Genomic DNA, 27,203 nt, shown 5'->3' on the forward strand with positions numbered 1-27,203 from the left:
TTCCTGGATATTCTTGTTAACTTTCTGTCTCACTGATCTGTCTAATGTTGACAGCGGGTAGTTAAAGTCTCCCATTATTATTGTGTGGGAGTCTAAGTCTCTTTGTAAGTCTCTAAGGACTTGCTTCATGAATCTGGGTGCCCCTGTATTGGATGCATATGTATTTAGGATAGTTAGCTCTTCTTGTTGAATTGATCCCTTTACCATTATGTAATGGCCTTCTTTGTCTCTTTTGGTCTTTGATGGTTTAAAGTCTGTTTTATCAGAGACTAGGATTGCAACCCTTGCCTTTTTTTGTTTTCCATTTGCTTGGTAGATCTTCCTGCATTCCTTTATTTTGAGTCTTTGTGTGTCTCTGCGTGTGAGGTGGGTCTCCTGGATACAGCAAACTGATGGGTCTTGACTCTTTATCCAATTTGCCAGTCTGTGTCTTTTAATTGGCCATTTACATTTAGCCCATTTACATTTAAGGTTAATGTTGTTATGTGTGAACTTGATCCTGTCATTATGATTTTAGCTGGTTATTTTGCTCGTTAGTTGATGCAGTTTCTTCCTAGCATCAATGGTCTTTACATTTTGGCATGTTTTTGCAGTGGCTGGTACCGGTTGTTCCTTTCCATGTTTAGTGCTTCCTTCACGATCTCTTGTAGTGCAGGCCTGGTGATGACAGAATCTCTCAGCATTTGCTTGTTTGTAAAGGCTTTTATTTCTCCTTCACTTATGAAGCTTAGTTTGGCTGGATATGAAATTCTGGGTTGAAAATTCTTTTCTTTAAGAATGTTGAATATTGGCCCCCACTCTCTTCTGGCTTGGAGAGTTTGTGCTGAGAGATCCACTGTTAATCTGATGGGCTTCCCTTTGTGGGTAACCCGACCTTTTTCTCTGCCTGTCCTTAACATTTTTTCCTTCATTTCAACTTTGGTGAATGTGACAATTATGTGTCTTGGAGTTGCTGTTCTCGAGGATTATCTTTGTGGCGTTCTCTGTATTTCCTGAATTTGAATGTTGGCCTGCCTTGCTAGGTTGGGGAAGTTCTCACGGATAATATCCTGCAGAATGTTTTCCAACTTGATTCCATTCTCCCTGTCACTTTTAGGTACACCAATCAGACGTAGATTTGGTCTTTTCCATAATCCCATATTTCTTGGAGGCTTTGTTCATTTCTTTTTCCTCTTTTTTCTCTAAACTGCTCTTCTCACTTCATTTCATTCATTTGATCTTCAGTCACTGATACCCTATCTTCCAGTTGATCGAGTCAGTTACTGAAGCTTGTGCATTTGTCACATAGTTCTCGTGTCGTGGTTTTCATCTCTATCAGGTCGTTTAAGGACTTCTCTGCATTGGTTATTCTAGTTAGCCATTCATCAAATCTTTTTTCAAGGTTTTTAGTTTCTTTGTGCTGGGTTTATAATTCCTCTTTTAGCTCAGAGAAGTTTGATTGTCTTAAGTCTTCTTCTCTCAACTCCTCAAAGTCATTCTCTGCCCAGCTTTGTTCCGTTGCTGGCAAGGAGCTGCATTCCTTTGTAGGGTGTTAGGCGCTCTGATTTTTAGAATTTCCAGCTTTTCTGTACTGCTTTTCCCCCATCTTTGTGGTTTTATCTACCTTTGGTCTTTGATGGTGGTGACGTACAGATGGGGTTTTGTTGTGGGGTCCTTTGTGTTTGTTATTTTTCCTTCTAATAGTAAGGACCCTCAGCTGCAGGTCTGTTGGTGTTTGCTCGAGGTCCACTCCAGACCCTGTTTGCCTGCGTATCAGCAGCGGAGCCTGCAGAAGTGTAAATATTGCCGAACAGCAAATGTTGCTGTCTGATCATTCCTCTGGAAGCTTCGTCTCAGAGGTGTACCCGGCCATGTGAGGTGTGAGGTGTCAGTCTGCACCTAGTGGGGGATGTTTCCTAGTTAGGCTACTCGGGGGTCAGGGATCCACTTGAGCAGACAGTCTGTCCGTTCTCCGATCTCAAACTGCGTGCTGAGAAAACCACTACTCTTTTCAAAGCTGTCAGACAGGGACATTTACATCTGCAGAGCTTTCTGCTGCCTTTGGTTTATCTATGCCCTGTCTCCAGAGGTGGAGTCAACAGAGGCAGACAGGCTTCCTTGAGCTGCGGTGGGCTCCACCCAGTTCGAGCTTCCCAGCAGCTTTGTTTACCTCCTTAAGCCTCAGCAATGGCGGGCGCCCCTTCCCCGCCTCGCTGCTGCCTTGCAGTTAGATCTCAGACTGCTGTGCTAGCAATGAGGGAGGCTCCCTGGGCGTGGGACCCTCTGAGCCAGGCACCAGATATAATCTCCTGGTGTGCCATTTGATAAGACCCTTGGTAAAGCACAGTATTAGGGTGGGAGTGACCCCATTTTCCGGGTGTTGTGTGTCATGGTTTCCCTTGGCTAGGAAAGGGAATTCCCTTCCCCTTTGTGCTTCCAGGGAGAGGCAATGCCTCTCCCTGCTTTGGCTCTCACTCGTTGGGCTGCACCCACTGTCCTGCACCCACTGTCCTTCATGCCCCAGTGAGATGAACCCGGTACCTCAGTTGGAAATGCAGAAATCACCCATCTTCTGTGTCACTCATGCTGGGAGCTGGAGGCTGGAGCTGTTCCTATTCGGCCATCTTGGTGTGGGTCCCTTGGTGGGCATTTTTTATATTAGACCATCTTTCGATCCTCAGAATGATCTCTGGTCCTTGTGTTATCTTTAATCCAAGTGTTGATTGCTGGCTGCCTTGGTTGTGGATGGATACCACTTTGCTTTCTGTGTTTGTATATTACCACTTGCACATGGAGTAGGGAAAATATTTTATTTCAGGTTACCATAATCTTTCATCCTCATTTTTACTAATTTTACCATTTTTAATCTAGAGAATCAGTGTATGTTTGTCTCATTTTTTTTCTTGTAACTTCAAATTTTGTCTTTTTTTGTTACGTCTTTCAGCCCTCCAGTCTCTCTATGTACCTCCTTATAAGGCAGGTCCATTTCAAACACATGAAGTGAAGGTATACCAGCCATTACCAATGCAGAGTGAATGATTTCTGCCTAGCAAGCAGCTGGTTTTTTTCACAGATTTTTTTTCTTTTTGCCACAAAAGAAAAGAAAGATTGTGTATTGACAAAGGTTAGATGTCATGACCTCTGAGGTCTCCTCCTGTTTTTTTCTTTATATCAAAAAGATACACAGATACATCTTTACCTCTTTATAAAGATATCTGATACATCAGTGTTTATAGCAGCATTATTCACAATATCTGAAAAGTAGAGACAATTTAAATATTCATTGACAAATGAATCAATAAACAAAATGCAGTATATACATACAGTGGAATATTATTCAGTCTTAAACAGGAGTGAAATTCTGACACATGCTACAACATGGATGAATTTTTAAGACATGCTAAATAACATAAGCCAGATGCTAAAGGACAAATATTGTATGTTACCACTTATATGTGGTACCTAGAAAAATCAAATTTATACAGACAGAAAGTACACTTAAAATAATAAAGATGGCAAATTCTCTGTTATTTATATTTTACTGCAACAATTTTAAAAAGTACTTCTGAGAAGAGATGGAGAAAATCGTATCTTGTAGGGGTCAGTATTTAGAGACTTCATTTATTCAGTCATCCATTCATTCAATAAATTTTGATTTCCTGCTATATATCAAATATGTTTTAGACACTGGGGCTAGAGCAGTGAGCAAAACACTCAAACACTCAACAATCCTGGTCTCCCTGACTATTTTAGTGAAATTAGACAGATAATAAACAAAGTAAATAAGTAAAACCTATAGTAAGTAAGATAGTGAAAAGGTCTATAGAGAAATATAAAGCAGGGAAGGGTAATTGGGTGAATGGAGGCCAATGTGGCTACAGCAAACAGAAGGGAAGAGTAGGGGTGGGAGCAAGAGTGGTACTGGATAAAAGGAGAGGAAGGCAGAGCTGGTCATGCAGGGCCGTGCAAGTCAGTGCAAGGAGTGGAGAGTCCATTGCACGCCATGGCTCTCTGAGATTACAGCTCCATGATCTATAAAACCATAAGGAGATTCTTTTTTAAAAAATCAGGCTGGTTAGTGTTTGGTTTTCATTAATCATATAAAGATAGGCAAGGATTTTCTTCCCCTTCAAGGATTTTCTATTCCAAAATTTATGCAAGTATACAGTTGAAGAGACAGTGCATGCACACACAAACCCACGCAAACTCAAACAGTTCAGTGGCATGAGGAAGCTTCTATTTGCTTAATTCACCTTTGTGCCATCCTCTAAGTATCTTCATCCTGTTTTCCTAGGAAACAGAGTTGAGGCAAAATTTTCATGGTAACATTTAAAAGGAAAGGTAGTTGGAACCCAGGAGCAGCAAGAGTAAGGGAACAAGGAGAGTGAGTTAGGGAAGGAAGAAAAGCACATTCCAGGGGCTGCACTGTCAAGCTGGCCAGTGCTCCACAAAACACAACTTTTTCAGTCATGGGTTCAAATCTGAAGAGACTTGTTATAGCATTGTTGCTGCTTAGAATCATTTGTAAGGGAGAAGCTGGTGAGGAATTTATTTGTTAGTTCTTTCTACTCTTCTTCTTTCTCATTGGTCTTAAAGTTTCTCATAAGGAATGACTACACTGCCCCCTTTTTTTTTTTTTTGAGACTCTGGAGTCTTGCTTTGTCGCCTGGGCTGCAATGGCGTGATCTCAGCTCACTGCAACCTCCACCTCCAGGTTCAAGCAATTCTCCTGCCTCAGCCTCCTGAGTAGCTGGAACTACAGGCATGCCACCACACCTGGCTAATTTTTGTATTTTTAGTGGAAACGGGGTTTTGCCATGTTGGCCAGTCTGGTTTTGAACTCCTGACCTCCAATGATCTGCCCGCCTTGGCCTCCCACAGTGCTGGGATTACAGGCATGAGTCACCGCATTCTGCCGATACTGCCCTTACTTCTAGATGGTGTTCTCTGGGTCTTCTAGGTGGCTATACTGGAAGCCAGAGCCTCCGTGGGACTAGCTGGCTGGACCTAGGCACGTGGAGCTAATGTGGCTCACACCGTGTGGATGTGATGTAACCATGTCAAGGTTGTCCTGAGGGAAGTCTGAAACAGTTGGCAGTATAAGGGTGAGACAGTACAGCAGTCACTCAGGGGCTCCACAGAACAAGTGGTAAAGACTCAGCAGTTGGGGGCAGTGGGCAGGTGAATCTTTAGAGGAACGTAAATATACCTTGCACACCAAGCCTCTCTCTAAATAAATAGAAGCCTCCTTTTGGAGAAGGTAATACAATAGTAATAAATGTAGTAGTAAAACAAATATACAGTACTTTATAGAGTGTTCATCTCATTTCTCTTCGATGAAAGCCTGGTGAGGTGTGTGGTATTATCTTCCCTTTTACCAAGAACTTCAGACCTAGAGATGCTAAATGCCTTGCTACTGTTAAGAGATATAGCAATCTTCATTATAGCCTTTCATATTATTCCTTTAAGGAAATGAGATGTTCCTTTTGAATATATACTAGTACATGTTTAAAAGAGGAGGAGAAGATGAAGTATCCTTCAGTTAATTTCTGTAAAATGTTATTTCAAGAGATCCAGAAAGGCTTCCAATGCCAAATTCTGCCAAACTACCGTCAGGCCAGAAATTTAACCATTAAAGAGTCTTCCCACTTCCTCTTTGGTTCTCTTTTCTCCTCTCCTCTCCTCTCTGACCCCCGCCAAGACAGAGTCTCTGTTACCCAGGTTGGAGTGCAGTGGTGTGATCTTGGCTCCCTCCACCCTCCACCTCCTGGATTCAAGCAATTCTCCTGCCTCATCCTGAGTAGCTGCGATTACAGGTGTCTGCCATCATGCCCAGCTAATTTGTTTATATTTTTACTACAGACGGGGTTTGCCATGTTGGCTTAATAACTGGTCTCAAACTCTTGACCTCAAGTGATGTGCCCACCTCGGCCTCCTTAAGTGCTGGGATTATAGATGTGAGCCCCTGCTCCTGGCCTCTTCTCCCCTTTTTAAATGCAGCCATCCGGTCATTCATTTCTTAGAGGAGGGATGGTTCATTTGCTGATGCTCAGAAGAAGCCAGTGAGTTCTAGGTGGAGACGCAGGAGGACCAAAGTGAGAGAAAGGAAAATAGAAACCCCTAAGGGCAATTTGCTATGTTTATGATTTTGACTTTGGGCCCTGATTCCAGCATTCAAGCCTTTTCTGGAGTTTGTCCAGACTTCTCCATTGGAGCAGAGAACATTCCACAATTGCTTTTAAATATGCTGGTCTAACTTGCAGAGCTTCTGGCTGGGATTCTTGTAGGACAGGACTCCAGGGCTTTGTCCCGGCTCCACTGAGCCTGCAGGTTTCTTCAGGGAGGTCATTACCCAATAGAATTTCTCTGTTGCTGGTTACTTTCCTTTTTTTTTTTTTTTTTTTTTTTTTTTTTTTTTTTTTTTTTTTTTTTTGAGACGGAGTCTCGCTCTGTCGCCCAGGCTGGAGTGCAGTGGCCGGATCTCAGCTCACTGCAAGCTCCGCCTCCCGGGTTCACGCCATTCTCCTGCCTCAGCCTCCTGAGTAGCTGGGACTACAGGCGCCCGCCACCTCGCCCGGCTAGTTTTTTGTATTTTTTTAGTGGAGACGGGGTTTCATCGTGTTAGCCAGGATGGTCTCGATCTCCCGACCTCGTGATCCGCCCGTCTCGGCCTCCCAAAGTGCTGGGATTACAGGCTTGAGCCACCGCGCCCGGCCCATGCTGGTTACTTTCCTAAGGTAGCTGGAGGCCTCAGCCATTGAAATACCCTTCTCCTTCCCAAACAAGTGATAGGAAATGGGTTGAAGAAGCACTTAAGATAACTGCCCTCATTTCTACAGACAGCTTTTAAACTAGCCTTTTTTACTGGCCATTTTCTTCCTCCTTCTTAAACATTCAGTAGTCTTTGCTTTGTTCTGTGGATCCTGGAAGTCAGATTCTAGCACAGCCTTGGGAGTGCAGTTTCACATTCTCCTTTCAGAGAGCTAAAATTTAGATTCTCATCTTCTCATATATCCCCTCATTTGCCAAGATGTAGCTCCTTTGCTGAATACAGCAAAATGACATCATTTATGTTGCCTGATCAGAGTTGCAAAATGGTTGCTTAGCCAGACTAAACAATAAGCAAGCAAGGAAAACAACAACAACAAAAAACAGGTTTTTAGATAATGTATACATTCTGTGAAATATTTGTAATTAGGGGCAGAATTTACCAAGAGGTCAAGCAAAGAGTGGACATGTTGAGTTGGCACTGGTTGGAGAAGTGTGCATATTTTTATAAAGGGTTTGGAAAGCCCAGTATTGACCTGTTTTTATTATTTCTATTGGCTCCCTTGATGATAGACAAACAGGCCTAACCTGGGGCCAACAGAATCAGCAGGAAATTTAGGTCACGGATTGTTGCATTTTAAAAACCTTGGGTTTTTAGAGGCTGCTCAATCATTGTAATTGATTGATGATAACATGACAACGAGAGTTCTTAAATCATTAAACGTGGCCAGATAAAGACGAACGGCTGGCGGTTTTGTTGGATGCATAGTTCCCAATTCCCCGTAGTGTTCTGTTCTGCTCTCTGAAGAAGTCACTTGTCCGTCGTTTCATGCAACTTATGGCTCAGCTGGCCTGTTTACAGAAAACAGCCTCTTAAACTTGGCAGTTCTGTTTGAAGCACAGCATAACATCATTTCCCGAGAGATGGGAGAAAAAACATTACAAAAAACTTATATCTCCCTTAAAACATATGCATGTTTTAAACTGAGCATCCATTGAAAGTTGTTCTTTCCATCCTCTGAAATCAAGTCCTTTTCCTATCTTCCTAGCCAAAGGTACTTGTAGCTGAATTAGATTATTTGATGAATCCTGTAAGCTTCTTATGTTTTCCTGCTCTTACTTTGGATAAATGCTAATCTGTAATAAGAACTCTAAGTAGATAGCTCTGTTCTTCCCAGGACTCAGGAAATATGGCCGGTTTAATGTCATTTTAAAAACTTTTTATTGAAGTAAATATAATATAGAAAAGTACAGCTCAATGAATTTTTACTAACTGAAGACAGCTGTGTAATCAGCACTCAGCTCAACCTGGAAGATTACCAACAACCCTGGAAGCCTCTCTTTTGCTCTCTCCCGGTTACTCCCTGCCTCTAAGGAGTAGGGACTTCTGAAAATCTGCATGCATTTCCCCTGGCTTTTGTATTTTACGTGGATATAATTATATATTTTTTCTGGCTTTTTCCATTATATATTATGTTTGTGAGTTTCATCTGTATTATTTTTTTATGAAATTACAGAACATTCATTCTCATTGATATGTAATATTCCATTGTGTGAATATACCATATTTTTTTTCTCCTGTAGCATTTTTAATAGAAGAGAAAGTTTGCAGACTGTTTTCACTTCCTCAGGGACTTCACTATTTCTCACTATCAGAATTGTACGCTCCACAGACACAGACTGTCAGCTAGTGCCCCTTATAGGAATACATTTTGGGAAACACGTTGATACTTTGATATTAACCTTTCTGTGTTTATTTTCATCTGCTTATCCTGTCTATTACGTCTTCTTGTTGCATTCTTCTACCTTTCCTGCCTCTCACTCTTGCCATTATTTTGCTCCTCACTCCAGAATCCTTCAATTAATTCTGTTCTCTTTTATTGTCCTGAGCTTAGACATCCTACTTTCTGAAATATTTATATCTGTCCCATTCTTACATTTTACACCAATTCTGTCCTCTGTGCTTTCTCCTTTGAAACACCCCTTCCTTTTCTCAGCCTCCTCTAAAAATCTTGGAATAATTCTAGACTCTTTTTCTTATACTACATATTCTGTCCATCAACAAACCACTGCATTTAACTTCAAAATCTTTGCAAATTCCACCAGTTAACATTACATTCAATGCTCCTTCCTTGATCCAAGCCCCATTGTTTCTCACTTGGTTTATTGAAATTACTTCCTGTCTCCCTGCCTATCCCCTTGTCCCTCTAGTTTATTCTCTTCACCATGGCCCAAATGAGAAACCCTTTAAAACAAGATCATACCAGTTCTCTCAAAACCTCTCTGAGTTCTATGTCAGAAGAAATGCAGAAGTTCTAACAATGGACCGGCTACACCACCCTAAATGATTCTCTGCCTTGTCTTACCACTCTTCTTTTTCCATCGCTAAGGGAACTAAATCTATCTTGACAATTTCCATAACATTGATCTAGCACCCTCTCCCTTCTTTGCATCTGAAGCCCATGCCATAGTTCCAGTCTATCATCTTTAAATCAGCTGCTCATGGAGACCATTTCTACCCTGTTAGATGACTTCAGAATCTGATTCTCTTTCGTGCATTTTTTGTGCATATCTCTTAAGTGCATCCCATCCTTTTTCATATAGTTGTAGATATACATACAAAATACTGCATTTGCACAGCATATACTGAGTTCACAGAACTTATGGTCACCGGCCCAGGGGCACTGGCTGTCCTAGGCCCCAGCCAGATGTCACTAGGGCATGGTGACATCCTGGATGGGAATATCTTCTTTAATATTTGTGGCACGTGGTATTTATGTGCCAAGGGGGTGGGGGAAATCTGGTTTCCCTCCACTGGAGGTTTTAACTTTGACTGAGACTTTGGGCCTTTCTTGTACCTTACCAGAGAACTCTAAGGAGCCACAAGTCAGTAGATTACCTCTGATGTCTAAAGTTTCCCTGCTACTGCCTCTGCTCTCATGTAATTTATCTATTGTCTTATAAGCTGGGTCCCTTAATTATTTGTCCTAGTCAGAATCCTTGTCATAATTATCCTTGTCCCAAGGATTTGGATTCCCCTTCCCTGCAAACTCTAGCTTTCCTCTAACTGGGAAGCACTGGAGATGAAAATGTGTAGTAGACTCGATGTATATTTTGAAGAAAGATGGCATTGGGTTGGATTCCAGCTCAAACATTCACCAGCTGGTATCTTTGACAAGTAATCTTTTTCAAACTCTATTTCCTTCTCTGTAATAATAATATGCATATTACAGGGTAATTAGGAGGATTAAATGAGATAATCTACAATTATATCTTTATAAATGTTTATTTTTTCTCTTTTTCTAATGTCAGCTATTTCATTTTAGAGACAAGTATGATTTCAATACCAACTGTATTCAAAGGGCGGAGGTAGGTCCTAGAAATGAGATAAGATGTGGTTCTCGCTATCAAGGATTTTTCAGTCTTAGAAGAGAGCTAGATATGAATAGATAATTAAATTTAGGGTGATAAGAGCCATGGTAGACAGAAATAGAGGCTTCTTTGGGATTGCAAAATAGGCACATTTAACCCATTTAGGGAAGGTCAAAAAGATAATGCTTAGGTTGAATCCTGAGACAAAGTGAAGAGGGAAAAGAACATTCTAGGTAGGGAGATTTGCATGATGCACAAAAGCACAGAGGCAAATGCAAGTAGTTCAGCAAAGTTTAATTGTAATCTGTGAGAAAAGAAGTCATGACTGTCGAGGCTAAGCAGTTAATTGGGGCCAAGAAGATAAAAGGAATGCATATGTAATGTTATGGGCTTTGTCTTGAGGACTTTATTTAACATTAAATAATTTTAAATGGATCAGTGTTTTGTTTTAGAATGAGATATATTGTGGCTAGAAATGATGGTAGTTACAACTTAAGCGGTAGGGGAAGGAATGGATAAGAAGGGATAGATATATAAAAATCATCAGGACTTGGCTGATTTGATGTGTCAGGGGCAAGGGAGAATTCTGGTAGAGTCTAAGTTTCTGACTTGGTCAACTGGAAGAGTGATGGTACCACACAATAGTATAGGATGTAGAAGATGAAGAGCAAATTTGGGGGCATAAATAGTGATTTCAGCTTTAGACACATTGAATCAAATTTACAGGTGAGATATACAAGTGGAGAAGTCCAATAGGCAGTTGGCTGGGTTTGGAGCAAAGGAGAGAAATTTGGCTGGAGATATGTATTTACGTGTTATATTATTATGCAGATTAAAGTGCTATACCAAAATAAGTGTTATAGAGACTCAAACAGGATAGCTTATTTCACTTTGACATTGCAGTCTAGAAATAGTTGGATGGCCCAGTTCACATGCCATTCAAAATGTGGTCTACATTATTTGTGCTGGAACTACATATCCCTCCACTGGAGGTTTTAACCTGGGCTGAGGTTCTGGGGCCAGTCATGTACCTTACTAGGGAACTTGAAGGAGCTACAAGATCAGAAGCATTGACATCAACCTGGAAGTTTTTTAGAAGTGCAGAATCTTTAGGCCCCATCCCAGACCTAATGAATTTAACTGAGCACAGATAATTTACATGCACATTAAGTTTTGAGAAGCTCTGATCCAGGGAACTAATCTTTCTTCTATCTTGTTTCCCAGCCTTCCTCTCCAGCAACGTAGACAAAACTGGATTACAACCACTTTATCTGTATTTTAGCTGTGGAGAGAGGATAAGAGAGTAGAAAATAATGAGCTTTCTTTTGAGGATTTGATATTCTTAAATTGGTAAATATTGATATTTACTGTGTTAGAAATTAGTACTGAGAAAATTGAAAAGTATCTATTTAAAAAATAATAAATCCATTGATTCATCATATAAATAACATATTTTATGAAGAGTAACCATATTTCCAAAACAAGAGGATGACATTTGTTTATAGTTTTGAAAATATTTTTAGTGTTTTGCTGAATAGAAAACAGCTGGATTCTTATGTTTACTTCCTCATTCAATAGGCTGCTATATATTGTTTTGGTTGAAAAATATGAAAAAAATCAAGCCTCATGCAGACATATAGTTGGAAAAGTGAGGAATATTGTGATGGCTTTTTTAGATGTTTGTGGATATGCTAGTTTGATGCTATATCTAAACTCTACAAGTAGTGATTTCTGGAAGGTAACTTGTAATGTGGCATTTGAAACCCTATCAATGAGCTTTTTGTACCCTTTTACATTAAAATTCACTGGTCTACCTTGTATTTTGGATGGATCTTTAGCCTATGCCTGATTGTCTTACATCATGCATTGGTCATTTGGAAAACATTGATTCACCAAATTATACAGATGTTCCAAATGTTGACACATTTTATTATGCAATTCAAAAAATCACATTTAATGTCACCACTGATCTCATCAGAAGAGTTTTTAAGAATAGATCATCTGGCAGTGGCATATATAAGTTTCCCAGAATTGCAATTTTTGCCAGAATTTTGACATTGACAGTAAATATGTCAGTTATTTTCCTTGAAGGAACAGTCTCACTTTGTTCATTTTGGAGAAAATATGTACGAAATAGGCAAGTCTGAAAAATTGTAACTTCTATGTCATTCTTTCAAGTAACAATGCTATTGCATGAAAGAAGTGATTACTTCAGCGCACAACTCAAAACAATTGCACAAGTGCTTTTTCTAGGGATAACCATTGTCGTTAGTATATACCAGAAGTGCTTCATACATATTCCCATTTTGTCATGCACAATATTAAAGAGACATTTAAGATTGAAAGTCAATAAGATTAATAATTTTGACCACTTTGTTATGAGGTCTTTTTGTTTGTTTGTTTGTTTTGAGACAGAGTCTCACTCTGTCACCCAGGCTGGAGTGCAGTGGCGCGATCTCGGCTCACTGCAAGCTCCGCCTCCTGGGTTCATGCCATTCTCCTGCCTCAGCCTCCCGAGTAGCTGGGACTACAGGCGCCTGCCACTATGCCAGGCTAATTTTTCTGTATTTTTAGTAGAGACGAGGTTTCACCTTGTCAGCCAGGATGGTCTCGATCTCCTGACATCATGATCTGCCCGCCTTGGCCTCCCAAAGTGCTGGGATTACAGATGTGAGCCACTGTGCCCAGCCAGGAGCTCTTTTTTCTTTTCTTTTTCTTTTTTCTTTTTTTTTGAGTTGGAGTCTCACTCTGTCACCCAGGCTGGAGTGCAATGGCGTGATCTTTGGCTCACTACAACCTCTGCCTCCCGGGTTCTAGCAATTCTCCTGCCTCAGCCTCGTGAGTAGTTGGGATTACAGGTGCCACCATATCTGGCTAATTTCTGTATTTTTAGTAGAGACGGGGTTTCACCGTATTGGCTAGGCTGGTCTCTTGGCCAGGCTAGTCTGGAACTCCTGACCTCGTGATCCGCCCACCTCAGCCTCCCAAAGTGCAAGGATTACAGGCATGAGCCACTGTACCTGGCCATGTAAAGAGCTCTTAAGTGAAACTGGCTTTTACAAAATTCAGCTGTGAGTATATAGCCTAGTGGTAAAGAATTCAATGAGTATTAGTTTGGAGCCACTGCCTTTATCTGTGTTGTTACCAGCAAATTTACCCACCATACTTTTGCACTATTAGTGCAAATGTCAATACAGTGAAAAAGGTAAAGAATGCATTACTATTATTACAAAAATAATTTTGACCTCATGGACCTCTTGACAGAATCTCTGGGATCTCAGGAGCCTGTGGACCAAACTTAGAAAACTACTGTCCTCTTATATAATTATTCTGGATCTGATAAATATTGGATTATGAGCTTACATAGTTTTTAACTGACTAGTTCTAGGTAAAATTTTTAAGTAATAAGCTTTAAATTCAGTGTGTCTCTGTGCCTTTCCTCTCTATCACATCCCTGAAGACATGCACTGGATCCCTAGTGGTACAGATGGAATGGATACAGCTGAATTGCCTATTCATGCATGTTATTGCTTGTTCATTTAATCATTCAGCAAGTGTGTATTGAGCCCTGTGTCTTAGCCTGTTTTGTGCTGCTACAACAATACCTGAGACTGGGTACTTTATAACAACTAGAAATTTATTGGCTCATTGTTCTGAAGGCTGGGAAGTCCAATATCAAGGTGCTGGTGTTTGGTGAGGCCTTTTTGTTGCATTATCTCTTACAGAAAGGTGGAAAGGTCGAGAGAGCAAGAGAGGGCTGAAATTGCTGCTTTGTAACTGCACCAATCCCACCCATGAGGGTAGAGCCCTTATGGCCTAATTATCTCTTAAAGATCCTACTTCTTAATACTGTAACAATAGCAATTAAATTTCAGCTTGAGTTTTGGAGGGGACAAACATTCAAACCACAGCATCCTACCGCCATGTACCAGATTCTCTGCCTGAGTTGTGTGCCCTGATGCAGAACTTCTCAGGCCCTACCTTACATCAACCACTTGTATTAATTTTCTATTGCTGCTGTAGCAAATTACCACAAATTTAGTGGCTTAACACAACACGGATTTGTTCTCTTACTGTTCAGCAGGTCTTACTGGATTAACATCAAGATATCATCAGGGTTGCCTCTCTTTCTGGAGACTCTAGGAGATAATTTGTTTCCTTGCTCTTTCCAGCTTCCACAGGCCCCTGGCATTCCATGGCTCATGACCTCCTTCTTCCATCTTCAAAGCCAGCAATGTTGAATCTCTCTGATTCTTCATCATTACATCTCTCTTTCAGCACAGCCAGGAAAAATCCTCAACTTTTAAGCACTCATATAATTAGATTGGCCCTACCCAGATAATGTAGGTAATCTTCCCATCTGAAGATCTGCAACCTTCATCACATCTGCAAAGTCCCTTTTGCTGTGTAAAGTACCACAGTCACAGATTCCAGGGACTAGGATGTGGGCTCCTTTGGGCACTCTGTCAGGCTCCCACTGGCAACATCCTATGCGCCTGCACACACCATGACTTGGCTGAAGTTGGGAGGATGATATAGTTTGGATATTTGTCCCCTCCAAATCTCATGTTGAAATGTGATTCTCAGTGTTGGAGGTGGGGCCTGGTGGGAGATATTTGGATCATGAGGGCAGATCTTTCTTGATTGCTAGGGGCCCTCCTCACAGTAGTGAGTGAGTTCTTGCTCAGAGTTTATGTGAGATCTGGTTGTTTAAAAGAGTATGCTACCTGCTCCCCTGACCTCCATTCTCTTTCACCATGTGATATGCCAGCTCACGCTTTGCCTTCTACCATGATTGTAAAGCTTCCTGAGACCTTACCAGAAGCTGAGCAGATGCTTGTGCCATACTTGTACAGCCTGCAGAACTGTGAGCAAAATTAACCTCTTTTCTTTATAAATTACCCAGTCTCAGGTATTCCTTTATAGCAATGCAAACAACCTAACACAGAAAATTGGCACCAGGAATGGGGTATTGCTATAAAAATACTTGAGAATGTGGAAGTGGATTTGGAACTTAGGAATGGGCAGAGGCTGGAAGAGTTTGGAGAGCTCAGAAGAAAAGAGGAAGATGAGGGAAAGTTTGGAGCTTATTAGAGAGTGGTTCAATAGTTGTGACCAAAATGCTGATAGAAATATGGACAGTGATGACCCAGGCTGATGAGGTCTCAATTGGAAATGAGAAAGTTATGGAGAATTGGAGTGATGGTCACTCATGTTATGCAAGATGACTTAGAGTTTCTGGCAGAAGAAATTTCTAAGCAGCAAAACATTCATGATGTGATATGGCTGCTTCTAACAACCTATGACCAGATATAGGAGCAAAAAAATTCCTTAAAATTTGAATTTATATTTAAAAGGGAAGCAAAGCATAAAAATTTGGAAAAGTCACAATCTGGCCATGTAGTAGAGATAGAAAGAGCATTTTCAGGAGAGGAGTACAAGCAGACTGTGGAGCAACAACTTACTAGAGAGATTTTACATGACTAAAAGGAATCCAAGTGCTAATATCCAAAACAATGAGAAAATGGCCTTGAAAGCATTTCTGAAATCTCCTTTGCAGCCCCTCCCATTACAGGCCCAGAGGTGTAGGAGGAAACAATAGTTTCAGGGGCCAGATCTGAGGCCCTACTGCCCTATGCAGCCTCAGGACACTGCTCCCAGGATCCTGGCCACTCCAGCTCCAGCTGTGACTCAAAGGGCACCAGATACTATTTTAGTTGCTGCTCTGGAGGGCACAATTCATAAGCTTTGCCAAGTTTTACATGGTTTTAAGACTGTAGGCACTCAGAGTGCATGAGTGAAGCAGGCTGGGCAGCTTCCCCTTAGATTTCAGAAGATGTACTGGAAAGCCTGGATGTCCAGGTAGAAACCTGTTGAAGAGGTGGAGCCCCTGAAGAGAGACTCTACTAAGGCAGTGTGGAGGGGAAATGTGAGTGTGGTGCCCCCACACAGATTCCACACTGAGACACTTTCGAGATGAGCTTTGTGGGAAGGAGGCCACCATCCTCCAGACCCCAGAATGGTAGAGCCACTGGCAGCTTGCATCCTGAGCTTGGAAAAGCTGCAGACACTTAGCTCTGACCCATGAGAGCAACCTTGGTGGTTGCACCCTTCAAAGCCACAAGGGCAGGGCTGTCCAAAGCCTTGGGAGCCTACTTCTCACACCAGTGTGCCCAGGATGTGAGACATAGAGTCAAAGATTTTTTTGGGGGGGGCATTAACGTTTAATGTCTGCCCTGCTGGGTTTTAGAGTTGTGTAGGGTCTGTTGCCCCTTTCTTTTGGCTGATTCCTCCCTTTTGGAATGGGAACGTCTACCTAATTTCTATACCATCATTGTATCTTGGAAGTAAATAGCTTTTTTTTTATTTTTCAGGCTTGTAAGTGAAAGGAACTTACTCTGAGTCTATGATGAGACTTTGGACTTTTGAGTTGATTCTGGAATGAGTCAAGACCTTGGGGGACTATTGGGAGGGGATGACTGATTTTTTATTGTGAGAAGGACATGAGATTTGAGGAGGCCATGGATGGAATGATATTTGGATATTTGCCCTCTCCAAACCTCATGTTGAAACCCTTGTACCTAAGAATGAAGTTTCGGCTTCATCAGAAATTCTTGTGTTCAGCTTTAATGATGTCACAGAACAGGTTTAATAGTGTTTATGTCAATATTCACTCCTTGTAGCAATGTGTGAGAGGTTTAGTGACTCCACATCCTTGCCTACATTTGATATTGGAAGGTTCTTTTTTAATTCTTTTTTTCACTTAGCCATTCCAGTTAGTATGATATGGATTTACTGTGAATTTAGCTCGCATTTTCCTGTTGATTAATGATACTGAGTACATGTATATGTGCCTAATGGTATTTGGATATCCTCTCTCATGAAGTCTGAAGCTTTGGTATACTTTGTACTGATTGTTTGAAGTTTTTTGTGTATGTTGGAGACTGGATTTACCTTTTACTGCCTTATTAGTTACATCTGATGAACAGAAATTTTAGTAAAGTCTGGTTTGTCAAAAATAATAATAACAAAAAAACCGAAATGTGATCCCCAGTGTTGGAGGTGGAGCCTGGTGGGAGATGTTTGGGTTATGGGGGTAGATCCATTATGAATAGCTTGGTGCCCTCTTCATGGTAACACGTGAGTTCTTGCTTTGAGTTCATAAAAGATCTGGTTGTTTAAAAGAGTGTGGTACCTTCCCACTTCTCTCTTGCTCTCTCTCATCATGTGATGTGCTGAGTACCCCCTTTACCTTCCTTTGTGATTGAAGATTCCTGGGGCCTTACCAGAAGCCAAGCAGATACTAACACCATGCTTGTACAACCTGCAGAACTGTGAGTCAAATAAATCTCTTTTCCTGATAAAGTACCAAGCCTCAGGTATTCCTTCATAGCAACACAAATGAACTAACACAATGAGTTGCAGAGATGGGTTCTCCAGCAGAAGCTTAGCATGATTTGGAGTTTTACTGAGTGTCTTCAGGCTGTGCACCATAGAAGAGCAGGTGTACAGCCAGCCTGGCCTGCTCTGCAGCCACGTGGAATAAAGCCTGTTTGCTCCTCATGCCTGCCAAGGTAGCCAGTACAGAGACAAACTCTGACTTTGCAGTGGCATTTTAATTGAACCAAAAAGATCAGCTTTTTTAAAGAAAACACATATTTTACAGAGGGCCTTTTGCACATAGTGACTGAGGACTCATTCACGAATAACAGGAGCCCCAGACTTCAGATAAACAAAAGGTTTTGTCACTGTAGACACAGCTTCAGTCTTCTACCTCCTACTAGTAAGCCCATTTATATCAAAACAAATGAGAAACTTAATCTCAGTACTTTGTAAGGAAGCCTTTTTTCTTTCGGTCTTGGATTTGGTTTGCTGTGCATGTCCTTTTTAAATGGGAGTGTTTAATAATGTTTATATTGCCTTTGACCTTTCACTGACTGTTGCAGTTAAGTTCCAAGATGTGATTTCAAACCCAGTATTTGCAGGCTTCCCCTCCCTCCTTTGAGACTACCAATTTCCTCTTCTTAGAAGGTCTAATTCTCTTTCCAACCATCTTAATCAGTTCTAAGAAAGGAGCCTGTGGGGTAGTAGGTGGGAGTCGTGGTAGTAATAATTTGTATTTACTGGAGGCTGTGTGCCAGGCACTGTGTTGTGTAATTCATTTCTAATGTTACATCTTCAGAACAACCTAATGAGGCAAAAGCTATGATTATATATTCCTAAATCAGGTAAAGTACTTTCCCCAAATTAGCCCTCAGAAAATAGGGCATCACTTTATATTTGAGTCTTTACGAGGACTACCCTATTGTGGGGATTATGTCATTTGAAACCGCAAAGTAGTTTAACCAATTGTCCCAATGTTATGCACACGGATGGCTGTGATATAGGATTGCCTAATATTCAGGCATTTATGGTGTTGTTTCCATTTTACAAATGAGGAAATTGAGACTTGGAGAAGGTAAATAATCTGCCCAAGGTCATACAGCTAGTAAGTGGTACAACCTGGATTGAAACCCAAGCGTATTATCTTATTCCCACATCCTTATTATTAATCCTCTTGAGATTCTGTCTTCTGCCTTTAAAACATTTTCAATCTATGGAGTCATTGATTTTTTTTCTTCCTTATTATCAAAGTTCCATTCTAAGAATAGAGAAGAGCAGAAAATGTATAAACATTCAGTTTAGAACCATGCTTTTATGGATAGCACTAAGAGGGTCTAGTCTAGCTTACCTTCCAAGCCAGAGCGGCAGAGGGTTCTCATTGCTTCATCTTCGGCAGATGACCACCCTGCCTGTCTTTGCCATTGATGGAGACTTTATGGCTTCTTGGGTCAGTCCCTTATCTTGGCTGATGGCTCAGGTTGTGAGGAGTTCTTCCTGACCATGAAGTCTTTATTTCTCATCCCTGCCCTCCCTTCCCCTTCCTTTCTTCTTTTCCCCTTCCTTCTCCCTCCTTTACCTTCCCTAAGCATTTTATTTTAGAATAGCTTAGATTTACAGAAAAGTTCCCAAGATAGTACAGAGAGTTTCCATATATTCTTCACCTTATTGTTAGAATCTTATATTACTGTGGTGCATTTATCAAACATAAGAAACTAGCATGGGTACATTAACTATAAACTCCAGACTTCATTCAGATTTCATTAATTTTCCCCTAAAGTCCTTTTTCTATTCCAAGAGCCCATCCAGGATACTAAAATTGCATTCAGTCTTGCTCTGTTGCACAGGCCAGAGTGCACTGGCACAATCATAACTCACTGCAGCCCCAAACTTCTGGGTTCAAGCGATCCTTCTGCCTCAGCCTCTTGAGTAGCTGGGACTGCAGGCACATGCCACCATGCTCAGCTAGTTTTTTATTTTATGTAGAGACTGCAGTCTCACTATGTTGCCCAGGCTGTTCTCAAACTCCTGGCCTCAAGTGGTCCTCCCCTATTGGCGTCCCAAAGTACTGGAATTATAGGCATGTGCCACCACACCTGGTCTTTTTTGAGCATTTACGTTTTGCTAAGTAGCCAGCAGTAAGAGTATGAATTCCTGCCTTCACAACAATGGTAGAGTTTTTAAAAAAGGAAAAGGGGAAGAAAGTGAAAATGGAGACCTGGGCGTAACATGACTTATTGCCCAGCCATCCTCTGGTCAGATCATGTCAGTTTAGAAAGAAGAGATCCTGAGAAGTTAAGGAATTAGAGGAACAATCAGTGTTGGAATCTAGCTTCTTTGAACTAGAATCTCTTTATTCCACCATCTCTGATGGCTCTTTAAGATTGGTCAGTATTCCTGACTTTGTATTCAGATCAGTTATAGGCTTCTTGGGATGCATGAAACAGATTTAGAATGTAATTTTAGAAATTGGTATGTACAACAGAATACTGATAGGGTATAACTAATGAGAGATTTTATTCTCTTGCACATATCATAGACCAATGACTTGAAAATGAAGCTCTGAAGGCCAGATGTTAGTGAATGAATCCTTACAACTGATCATGATGATTATTCTATTCTGTTTAATAACTATATAAACTTTTTGTAACTATATTTTAAAAAGTCATGTTGCTCTGGAGGGAGACCCAGAGGGCTCCTGTAGAATAGATGCTTTATGTATACACCTGGTTTCTAGAAATGGGACATAAAGCAATGAAAGAATCTGTTTATTGTCATCTAAGGAGTTAGTGATAGAGTAAACAGCAAAAATGAAAGCTGCAACCTTCATGACCTTCTTTTAACAGGCCAACCACAGGACTCTTTTAAATTACTTTGGGCAGCTTATAAAGCAAAGAAACACTTGAAGGTTCCTCTAGAGCGAGTTTGCCCAACCCATGATCCATGGGCTGCATGTGGCCCAGGATGGCTTTGAATGCAGCAGCCCAAAAGGAATTGATAAACTTTCTTAAAACATTATGAGATTGTTTTGCAATTTTTAAAAAACTCATCAGCTATCGTTAGTGGTAGTGTATTTTATGTGTGGCTCAAGACAGTTCTTCTTCTTCCAGTGTGGCCTAGGGAAGCCAAAAGGTTGGACACCCCTGCTCTAAAGAGTCCTGAAGCTGTAGGGCAGCCGTAGGATGTCTTCAAAACTTTCGGCCCCCTGGTCCTTTGGAAGCATGTGTGTGTTCACACTTGGTAAATTGTGTCTTGTCACCATGTGACAATAAAATCTCTATTCTGTTCTTTTCCATTTTTACCTCATCCATGCCAAGGACTGAACATTTTATTTTTCTATGGTACATTGTGAACATCCAAGATTTTTAGTGGAAAAAAATGGTAACAGCTGTTTTTTGTGTATGAAATATAATCATGAACCTTAACCTTGAGATGATCTATCCAAATTTTTCCAGGTGTGGAAATGGCTTGACTAGAAAAGCTCATTTTGGGTAATCATTTCAGCACAGAACAACATTGAGCTGTTTGCTGTTAACTTTCTCTTCAAAAAGAGAAAGAGTTTCTACTGGTATTTCTTTATTCTAATATTTCCTTTTAACACGACTTTTCCTACGTAAACTGTATCCACAATAAAGCTTTTCTTCTTTGAGCATTAAAAAGAACTTTTTTTAGAGATAGGGTCTTGCTCTGTTGCGCAGGCTAGAGTGCACTGACACAATCATAGCTCACTGCAGCCCCAAACTGTGTGTGCATATTCATACACACAGACGCACATCCTAAGATGTGTTTCCTTTCCTGCTTTATTTTTCTTTATAGCACTTACCACTCTAATATACTACAGTAGTCCCTGCTTGCTTATCTGCATGGGATATGTTCCAAGACCCAAGACTGTCAGTAGATTCCTGAAACTATGCATAGTCCTGAATCCTGTATATACTGTGTTTTTTTCTATACATACCTATGATAAAGTTTAATTTGTAGATTAGGCACAGTAAGAGATTAACAATAACTAATAAAAATTAGAACAGTTCTAATGATATACAACACTGAAAGTTATAGGAATGGGGTCCCTCCCTCTCTCTCTCTCTCTCTCTCTCTCTCTCTCTCTCAAAACATCTTATTGTATGTAATATTTTGGACCACAGGTAAGTGAAACCATGGAAAGCAAAACCATAGGTAAGGGTGGGCTGCTGTTTATGTTTTACTTCTTTTGCTTTTTAATTGTTTTCTCTAACTACAATGTAAACTCTATGAAAGCAGGGAATTTGTTCTGTGCACTGCTGTATTCCTAGACTAGTGCCTACAACATAGTAGGTGCTCATTGAATGGTTAATGAAAGTTGCAAGTTGTGTTAATTTGGCTCCTGATTTGAATGTAAATACAAAGTGTAGAGTTTTATCTTATAGGATTATTTTATATTTTAAGAAGAATTAAATCATATTATTTAAGATGAAGATTTCTGTATTCACCAAAAATCTCAGAATTTATGATAGAAATATGTACAGTTTCTGTACATAATACAGTTTCTCCAGTAATACAGTGCTATTATCACATTCAAAGAATTTTGAAATCCTCTGCTAAATATCGCTCAAGAAGTTGTGGAAGAGCTAAAGGCATTTTTTAAAATTTAATGTGAGTTATCTACTGACTCACTCAGAGAAATTTTGAATCCTAAGTGACATTACCCTGTTTGATTCCATATTTTATTCATCGGATTTAGCAGAAAGTGACTTTTTGTTGTTTTAAAAAGTATTCTGGCTAATATTTGCTGATATAGAGACTATTATAAAGAATATGCTGGAAAATCCGAGGTGATTCCTTTGAAGCAGTGTCAGCATTCATTTGGATATATAGATGTTGTCATGTTTGTTTTTTTGTTAAGTAATATTATCTTACAAATATACCACATCTCTTTAAAAAAATTTCAAGTATCTGAAGTACTTACGTTTTTTTTTCTTTAAAATTAATGGACTCCTATTTGTTTAAGCAATATTAAGATGATTTAATGAAACCTACAACGTGACAAGGCATTTTATAAATTAGGACTTTCAAAACAAAAACTCTAATGCCAAACTACTTGTAGTATTCTCTTCAGGACAAGAAAAACACAAATAAAAAGCAATGCAGCCGGTAAATATTACATACAGACTTGTTTGAAAGCTATCATTAGACTAATGTAGTCCATAAATTATATCTTTGTAGAAGATTGACATATTTTCATGTCATTTTTTATTTTAGAGTATTGGGGAGTCAACAATGTCCGTTGTGTTAAATCAGCTGTTGCCCATGATTAAGCCTGTAACCCAGAGAACCAATGAGGACTACAGCCCTGAGGAACTGCTGATCCTTCTCATATATATTTATTCTGTCACTGGAGAGCTCACAGTAGACAAAGACCTGGGTGAAGCAGAAGAAAAAGTCAAGAAAGCATTGGCTCAGGTCTTCTGTGAAGAATCTGAATTGTCACCTTTGCTGCAAAAAATTACAGGTAAGTGTCTAACAAAGATATGGAACATAAACATCACTAATGCACAAAACAGGTTTCAAAATAAATACTGTTTTGGGAAGAGGAGGTAACCATCTTCACTGGAGTTGTTTGGAATTTTATGTGGCCTGATGAATGCTAGCCAGCCTATAGCAACGGTCCCCAACATTTTTGGCACCAAGGGCAGCCATCAGGGGACAGGGATGGAGGTGCATGGTGTCACGATGAAACTGTTCCACCTCACATCATCGGGCATTAGTTGGAGTCTCATAAGGAGCATGCACCCTAGATCCCTCACATGTGCAGTTCACAGTAGGGTTCATACTCCTATGAGAATCGAATGCTGCTACTGATCTGACAGAAGGCAGAGCTCAGACAGTAATACTTGCTTGCCCACTGCACACCTCCTGCTGTGCCCGATTCCTAACAGGCCACGGACGGGTACCTGTCTGCAGCCCGGGGTTGGGGACCCCTGGCCTATAGGGTTAGAGGTTTCCACTGCAGTATTTTTACGCAATGGCATGGTAGTGACATGGCCTCCCTTCTAATTGCTTGTCAGAATTAATATTCCTTAGAGCCAAGACCTTGTTAAAATAGCAAAATACAGAGCGTATAATCTGTAAGGGAAAATAAAATGTAGTACATCCTATTCAAAGAGTTTTTATTGATATATTCTCTGTGAGATTGTCATTTCAAACTTTAAAAACTGTTTATTTGAGATGTTACACAGTATTATAGGATTGGAAATGGCCATTTTCAGTAGTGTTTTTTATATATATATATAATATACATATTCCAATTTCCAATTTATATATACCTGTGTATATATATACATATAAGTCCAGTGTATATATATATGTGTGTATATATATAATATATAAGTCCATGTATAAACAGGTGTGTGTATATATAGCATATATACTTATATACACACACATATATATACACACATATATTACGTGTGTGTGTGTGTGTGTGTGTGTGGTTTTTTTTAAAATTAAATAGAGATGGAGTCTCACTATGTTGCCCAGGCTGGTCTCAAACTCCTGGGCTCAAGCAATCCTCTCTCCTTGGCCTCTCAAAGTGCTGAGATTATGGCTGTGAACCACCATGCCCAGCCTTATATTTTAACTTTTCTTATTTTATTTTGAATTTGAATTAATTAGTATTATCCAGAATAATACCTAAACGTCCCAGTAAAGTAGGTTCTGCTAATTTTAGGGAAATATGATTAAACATCATAAAATCTAACTACCTTCACTTCCAATAATAACTGCAATATAACTCATGAAGGCATTTGTGTTATTTTGTATCAAATTCAATATTATTATTTATATTTTGTGTAAAGCTAATTTCCATGAGTATGGATTGAGCCTGTGTCTATCTGAAAGTAAGAAGTTATTAAAAGTTCCGTATGAAATGTGAGTACTTTAAAAATGTACCAAATTTCCATTCGTTTGCTGGTGTGTGTGTGTGTACATGTGTGGGTGTGTTTAGGTGTTTGAAGACTTCTTCATTCAGGAAGTTGCAGCGGAGGCAGCTTATATATCCTCCATCTTTTCCTCTTGTCCTCTGTTGGGCCTCTCCGGGAGGAGTGTCCAGACTTCTCGGGAGCAGGATGTGCCGCTGTAAGCATTAGTCTCCCATGCATGTGAACTTTGCTTTGTGCCCACTGCTGACCTTTCTTTTGGTTGGTTATAGAAAATGAAACCCTGTCAAGACGGAAATTGAATGAAGTTTCCACAGAAACGAAATGTTTTCTTGCTTAGTATAAAACCTGTTTGCCAACTTAAAATCCATTTAAGAAAAACTTAATGCCGTTTCATTAAGTATAACACTGTATGTGATTGCATGTGTGTGTTTGGCCACAAATAAATTTCAACTTAGAAAGTTTTAATATGATTTATACAGTGCTTGGAAGCGTGCTGGGATTCAAAGTAAATTTGAATGCTAGGAGAATTTAATTAAAATTATTCCTAAGAAGCATAATTTCAGAAACAGGTTAACGAGATGACATGTTTTAACCGAGGTTATTTGGATAGCTTTTTCTAACATTTGTATGTTGCTATGGTACTTTTGGAACTGAAATCATGCTGTAAGAGTATTCATTTGATATTCACTCAAGGTGTTCATTGGCCCAGCACTTCATTTTTTAATTAGTTTCTCTATTTATGGTTGCTTAGAATATGCATGTTCTTGCTTTTAAAATACTTCTGTGCATTCATACTAATATTAGGAAAATTTGTAAACTCAGAGATTAAAGATTAAAAAATAAAAGTTTATGGAAATTTTAGCATATTTTTAAATTTTAGAGACATAATACTAAGTACAAATTGCTGCTTAGATTAACTTTGGATATACACTTTAAACAGGATAAAGAAGATGTTACTTAAATTTGACATATTCAAACTTACCACTGGAACACACACACATTTTTTCAGCCTTTTGAAGACAAGTAGGACTTTATTTCTTGGCCAGTATAGATATATCTCTTACTAAGTATGTCAAGAAATCAAAAATGTACTAAAAAGAAGGGTTTATGTTTTCAGTTAGCTGCTGAAATGATTTTTGATTTACATCTCAGGATAAAAAGTAATAGCAGTGTTGGGGCAGTGGTGACTCTGACTTGGTCTTGTAGATTAGGAAAGGATATCCCAGTACACATTGAAAGAACTGAATTGCCTTCCAAATGTGCTTTGTGTGTGGTGGAACTAGGTTAACCTGGCTTTTACAGTGAACTTGCCTACAGTTTGCTGTTGGCAAGTTGGCATAAGGTTTGCACTCACGTTATTCTGATGTATAGTTTTGGTTTTCTTGTTACTGAGTGTCTAAATTTATTTTTTGCCTCATGCACATTTTGTGGTTGATGAAAATTTGGTTAAAAAGAATTATTGAAAATAAGGAATCGATTAACAATCGAATGACAGTTCTACATACAGTGCTTTAGTTTTACAGATTTGGATAATCCTAAAAGACGCATTTCTGAACACCAATTCCAAGTGTTGATATCTGAAAGATCAAAATCCCTAAAGCCTAAGTTCCTAACACCTAAAATCCTGAAAATCACAAACACAGGATAGTTGAATCATGTATGGTGGAACTATTATCTTGTTATTGTCTTTATTTGGAAATTAAGTATGGTTTAAGAAGATGTGCATGGTTGCCAAGTTGACATGGGTTGGACTTGTGGACTTAATTTTACTTGTCAGCTTGACTGTATTAAAGAATACCTAGACATCTGGTAAGACATTATTGTGGGTGTGTCTGTGAAGGTGTTTGCAGAGGAAATTAGTGTGTGAGCCTGAGTGGATTAGGTGAAGAGCTGCCCCTCAGTGTTGGTGGGCACCATCCAAACAACTGGGGCCGGGATAGAACTATAATAATACAGAAAGCAAAATGATGTCTCTCTGAGAGCTAGGACATACTTTTCTTTTGCTGCCTTAGACATCAGAACTCCAGGCTTGCTGGACTTCAGACTCCAGAACTTACATCATTGATCCCCAGAATCCTGAGGCTTCTTCAGCCTGAGCCGTGTTACCAACATCCAGTATAAATTGGAGATATAAAATGTGTAGAGACTCTCAAAGAGTTCTAACTCATTTAATGTTTGTTTGTTTGTTTTTCACATTTAACTCCACAGAACTACATTATCACAACATTGACTTTGTGTGTAAGCATTGTGCATGTATATAAAAACATCGAAACTTCCTCAATAAATGAAGAGGTGTCCTTTTCATACATCTGCACTTGTGAAAGACAAATTTTCTCGAAATCTTGGCTCTTGTGGGTGGTGACTCATTGTTTTTTTTTTTTTTTCCTGTCTGAGCCATCATGGTTTTTAATCAATCTTGTCAAAAGACATAGGTTGTTCATCATGGTAATTCAGATGATTGCAGTTATATAAAGCTGGGTGTGTGCAATTAGCAATTAGAGAGATATATGTTTATACATTTCCCTTTTTGACCCTATTTCTCTATAAATATAGTTCCTCTCATCTTAACTGTTATACCCCTCTGACTGTTATTATTATACCTGAGTGTTTATGCTTGCAAAAATAGATATTATTATTGGCTGTTTTATTGTGTAAAGTGGCTTTTGGAGTGTTCTGTCATGTTGTTTATCAAATAAATCACCTTTTAAAAATGTAAATATCTTCAAAGATTAAAAACTTTTTTTCCCAGAATTATACTTTTAGGATTGCAGTGTTTAGGATTTTAGC

General features: G+C 39.6%; 1 protein-coding gene across 2 annotated transcripts in view; it reads left to right on the forward strand.

Annotated features, from left to right (window-relative positions):
* The window catches only part of SCFD2 (sec1 family domain containing 2), a 523,211-nt gene that overhangs the window by 214,551 nt on the left and 281,457 nt on the right, over positions 1 to 27,203 (forward strand). For both annotated transcript variants that reach the window (XM_025386356.1, XM_025386357.1), the window contains exon 5: positions 22,738 to 22,987. In XM_025386356.1, coding sequence (XP_025242141.1) covers positions 22,738 to 22,987 — 250 coding nt within the window. The remainder of the gene's footprint in view (positions 1 to 22,737; positions 22,988 to 27,203) is intronic.

Source organism: Theropithecus gelada, chromosome 5 (genome assembly GCF_003255815.1).
Source record: "Theropithecus gelada isolate Dixy chromosome 5, Tgel_1.0, whole genome shotgun sequence".
NCBI lineage: Eukaryota > Metazoa > Chordata > Mammalia > Primates > Cercopithecidae > Theropithecus > Theropithecus gelada.